Raw genomic sequence first — 5,309 nt, forward strand, 5'->3', positions numbered from 1 at the left:
TTGATGTCGAGGTGAGACAGTCATCCAATCACATCGACTCTTCACATGTCGACTTGGGCTTTGTTACTCAAAGAATTGTGAGAGACTTGTCCGCAGGGAAGAAAATTGGACAGAAAACATTGCTGGACTTCAAAATCGCTTGCAAGAAGTGTATGCTCACAACTGTTTACAAACTCATTGAGAAATTTCCATTGAAGTACTCTCTGTTCTCACATCTTTTATTTTGGATCCAAGGGAAATGGCAGGCACAAAAAGAAAGATGCTGTGTACAGCAAAATTGAAGAAGGCCCTGACCTACCTTGTAAATAGTCATCGGGTGAAGGAAGAAGATTGTGATGACATCATTCGACAATACTCACATTTTATTGATGACATTGTCCAGGCCCAACACTCAGAGTTTGTAAACTTTGATCCTGTCCAAGACAGATTGGACACATTTTTACATCAGTATATGTCAAAGGACAAAGAGCTCATAAATCTATGGAGACTTTGCCGCCAACTCCTCTCACTGTCACACAGGCAAGCCTCAGTAGAGCGCGCATTCTCCATCAATCGGCAGATTGAAGTGGAGAACTTGAAAGAAGATTCATATGTAGCACAGAGATGTATAGTTGACCACATAAGAGCTGTGGGTGGCATACATAATGTGTGCATTGACAGACCGCCGCTTATGTCAGTGGCATCTGCAAGGCAGAGGTATGTGACACATCAAGAAGAACAGACAGAGAAGAATGGATGAGCAAAAAAACAGAAACAGAATAGATGAATAGACCTTATAGATGAAATAGATTAACTTAAAGGGAAGAAAAGAAGACTGACAGATGACATAAATGCTCTCGAGACCTCAGCAGACAAATTTGCACTCAGAGAGCACAGGCAACCTCACTCTTATTGCCAAGTCCAATAGCCTGAGAAAGGGTGGTAAAGATAAAAGAGCACAAGCAGCTGAAATAGAAACACTACTCAATGAAAAATTGAATGACATGAAAAGCAAATGAAGGGGCATAGCAGCAAAAAGCAAGGGTTGGGCACTGTTTTAACAGTTTGAGAAAGGGCAAAACACTACTCAATGAGTAAGCGAGAAAAAAAAGAAAAGCAAATGAACCAAAAAGGCCAACAACCCCAGAACACAATGGTTGGGGAAATGTTTTATTTATTTTTAATTTTCATCTTTTATTGTTGCAAAACATTTTATTTATGGCCATGTGTTTTTTATTTGCCTATTTATTTGATCATGTTCATGGAAAAACAAGGTAATGTTTTTGCTCTGCGACATGTTTTGTGTTGTTAAGCTGGTGCTAATGAAATAAACAAGGAGTTACTTAGCTCTTCAACTCGTAAATAAGTCTCTGTCTCTATCGCTCAACGTACACAATATATTGTTTTGCTGTGCCGTGTTAGAGAAGGCAAGAGACCACGTAGTCTGCCATCATTGTAACACAGCATAATTGAGAAGTGTTCACACATTCAAGACTCTTTCTCTTTTTAATTGTTGTCTGTGAGCTTCTGTAAAGCCTGCTAGTTCTTATTATAAAAATTATCAGTGTTGTAACAGTAATAAACCTTGATCCGTGTCTCAAACTATGCCATGTTGGGCCCTTTGAATTTGAGGGAATTGGGCCTGGAAAGTCTTTGAAAAGTTTTTGAATTTGATGTTTAAGAAGGTATGGGAACCCTGGACTTATCCCGAAGTCACTGCTTTGTTGTCTTGGCTGTGAACTTAGGGTCGTTGTCCTATTGGAAGGTGAACCTTCGCCCCAATCAGGTCCTGAGCGCTCTGGAACAGTTTTTCATCACGGATCTCTGTACTTTCCCTCGATCCTGACTAGTCTTCCAGTCCACAGGAACTCTGGAGCTCTGTAAATGACCATTGAGTTCTTGTTCACCTCCCTGACCAAAGCCCTTCTCCCCTGATTGCTCAGTTTGGCCGGGTGGCCAGCTCTTGGAAGGGTTGGTGGTTCCAAACTTATTCCATTTAAGAACAATTGAGGCCACTGTGTTCTTGGAACTTCAATGCTTCAGAAAGGTTTTGGTACACTTCACTGTGCCTTGACACAATCCTGTCTCGGAGCTCTACGGACAATTCCTTCGACCCCATGGCTTGGTTTTTGCTCTGACATGCACTGTCAACTGTGGGACCTTATATAGACAGGTGTGTGCCTTTTCAAATCACGTCCAATCAATTGAATTTACCACAGTTGGACTCCAATCAAGTTGTAGAAATATCATGGACGATCAATGAAAACAGGATGCACCTGAGCTCAATTTCAAGTCTCATAGCAAAGGGTCTGAATACTTATGTAAATAACGTATTTCTGTTTTTTATTCCTTATAAATTTGCCAATTTCTAAAAACCTGTTTTTGGTATTATGGGGTATTGTGTGTAGATGGATGAAACAAATTCAATATTTAATCAATTTTAGAATAAGGCTATAACGTAATGAAATGTGGAAAAAGTCAAGGTTTTTGAATACTTTCTGAATGCACTATACTTCTAGTATTACACACTCACGACTACAGCACCATTGTGAGTCCGGTGTGCGATTTACATGACTTAACATTTTAGAGATCTTGAGTGTTGATTGAGTCTATTAGAACGAACATTCCCTTTGACAAATTCAGTCAAATTTGAAACTGTCAGTTCCCTCTGAGATCAAATGGCATCTTTATATTTTGTTTTCCTACTTATGTGAAGATGGAATGACATAAATGTTTGGAACAAGTTACATTTGTAATATAGCTTATGGAGAAACATGACTATAATTAAAGTATGTAATTGAAGTACAGTTTTAGATCCAACCAAGTTTGTGATCCTGACTAATTTTCACTAAATTAGTTCTCCAGCTTGCACTCAGGCTGAAGACTGCTTTAATACGCCTTAATTTCCCTAATTCATCACCTCTAACATGTACGTTTTTGTTATACTGTGAAAGGAAACGTGTCATGAAATTGAAGTTCGTGTGGTTTGAGGTACAGTTGAAATTCTCAATAGGATCTTTGTATCATGAGAACAGCATATTAACACATTTACTAATCCTAACTAACCTTTTAATAAGAGGCTTCATGATGCATTTATTAATACATTCTATTGCACAAATATTTAACTAGAAAAAGAGAATTCCGAGACCAAAAATACTGATTACGAAAGAAGTTGTGAGACACTTTATTGCACAATATAGAGAGCTCAGTAACACTTAGGTGACACAAATGTTTAATCTAACTCCAGGAAACGATAGGATGTACCATTATCTAATTGGTGGTCCCACCATAACATTGACAATTATAGTCCGCCTGTATTTGAAAAATATTCATAAAAATAATGACATATGTTACATTATTATCCCTCTTTTAAATAACACAATGATAGGGGATTGAATCCAATAAACCTACATTCACAAGCACTTCAACAGAAAGAAGTTGCAGAAAGCTCCCCGTGGACAGTCGCACATTTTGCCGATTCGAGCGCCTTTCCTCACTGCGCAATGCTCCCCCACGTCGCACTGAAAAAGATTAATGTCAAATTGTTAAATGAAAACAATGAGGATACTGTAGGTTACAATATCATCCTGTAAATCGTTTCGAAACACCACGCATTTATTAAATAATCCGACGACATGTTTAAGGAACTTCCAATAGCCTAGTTAAGACCACTTACATTAAGAACACTGGACCAAAATAAAATAATCTTGTCATTCTGCATTTGGTAATTATTCGTCATTTAAAAAAAGTAATACCTTCTCTGAACAGAGAAAGAGTGTAAAATCTTACAGTGGGAACTTGTCCAAATTTCTTTTCCCATGGATTAATTCTTTTGGTCTGCAGTTTTTTGAGAACTTCGTGTAGAGCGCCAAGCTATGGAAACAGTAAGAAATACACAATTAAAATACATAACTGTCAGAGCTTGAAGTGCTGTCTTGTCATTGTGTAGCATTACTACAGTTCCTTGAGTCAATATTCACATTTTGACCAACAAACCTAAAACACCATTCACGTTCTCAATAACAATGTGCTTTTTATTTTGTATATAGCATAATTTTGCCTACTCTTTATTTATCGAGGTAGTCGAATGTAAATTCCAAACGCTACCCGCGGACATAAGCATTCATGCATACAGTTTACAGACAATATAGCTAGACTTACAAGACGTTTTTCGTTCGTTAGATTCGGATTTTGTGGATAGAAGTCGTGAATGTTTCTCGTTTCCAAATCCACTTCCATTTCTGAGTCGCTCGTTTCAGCACCACATAGGATGGACAGCAGCGCTGTACAAACTACCGCTCTCGTCCACAGTTTAGAGCTCTCCATGGTCCTGATCTGGAGAAGTGCTTTGCTTTACGAGCGCGCGAAGTTGTTTCCTATTTCAACTCAATTGACCAATCCCTGCAGTTTTGCCTCCTTTTGTTTGCTCTTCAGTGTTTGTATTCTCATTGATATTGAATTGCTCCGCCTTGAGCATTGATCTCCTTATATACGTAAGAGAAATTATAACCTACGTAAGAAGCCCATTACGCTGTCCAAATTGTCTCAGCAAATGCCCTTCAGAATTAGTTTTGCTCTTGTGGTCTTTGCTAGTGCACAGAGTACAGCCATGGGTAGTTTAATATTTTATTATATTATCTGATTGCTAATTTTTATTGCAATTAACAAAACGTAATCTGATGGTCTTGAAAGTTAGTTATATTTTCAGAGGTTCTTCAGTAAATAGCCCACCAAGTTGTGCTACATTTTGTACAGAATTTGGAACTTCAGAATTTAGGGCTGGTTTGCCGGACACAGATTAAGCCTAGTCCTAGACTAAAATGCTTGTTCAATGGATATTCACCATTAAAAGTGCTTCTTAGTCCATTACTAGGCTTAATATGTGTGTGGGAAACCGCCCCTTTGAGTTTAAAACATGTTCTCACTGGCTTATTTTTGAATTAATCTCTTTGAGGAGATGGGTTCTGAATGATAAAAGGAGGATCATCCAATGATGATGCCTGAAGCTCTGAGATTAGCTTGATTATGGATATTTGTTTGTGACGCACTTCTATACCCAGGGGAACAGTGCACAGATAAGGTGTCATGTTTTCAGTTTAAATAAACCATACGCCAATTTCTAATAGTATAGCCTATATACAGCTATACGTTAAAGTTTCTTTCATTTGTGACATAACTAATGTGAATAATATTTCTGACAAACACTTGCAAAAGGCATAATATATAATACACCACAGGTTAAAAAGGTCACTGCCATGTATCAAGAAATCTGAAGTTACCAAGGCCTTGTAAACAAACAGTGTTGTTTGTGTGCATCAGACACAGCAGGC

At 38.0% G+C, this 5,309-nt stretch overlaps 1 protein-coding gene across 1 annotated transcript; it reads right to left on the reverse strand.

Moving 5' to 3' along the window:
• Window positions 1-3,392: 3,392 nt before the first annotated feature.
• cart2 (cocaine- and amphetamine-regulated transcript 2) lies at window positions 3,393-4,311 on the reverse strand. The gene is made up of 3 exons (XM_039018203.1): window positions 4,141-4,311; window positions 3,769-3,852; window positions 3,393-3,500 (listed from the first exon to the last, which is right to left on the reverse strand). The coding sequence occupies exons 1-3, from the start codon at window positions 4,303-4,305 to the stop codon at window positions 3,393-3,395; spliced, it is 357 nt and encodes a 118-aa protein (XP_038874131.1). The 5' UTR covers window positions 4,306-4,311.
• Between the last annotated feature and the right edge of the window lie 998 nt (window positions 4,312-5,309).

This window comes from Salvelinus namaycush, chromosome 21 (genome assembly GCF_016432855.1).
Source record: "Salvelinus namaycush isolate Seneca chromosome 21, SaNama_1.0, whole genome shotgun sequence".
Taxonomy (NCBI): domain Eukaryota; kingdom Metazoa; phylum Chordata; class Actinopteri; order Salmoniformes; family Salmonidae; genus Salvelinus; species Salvelinus namaycush.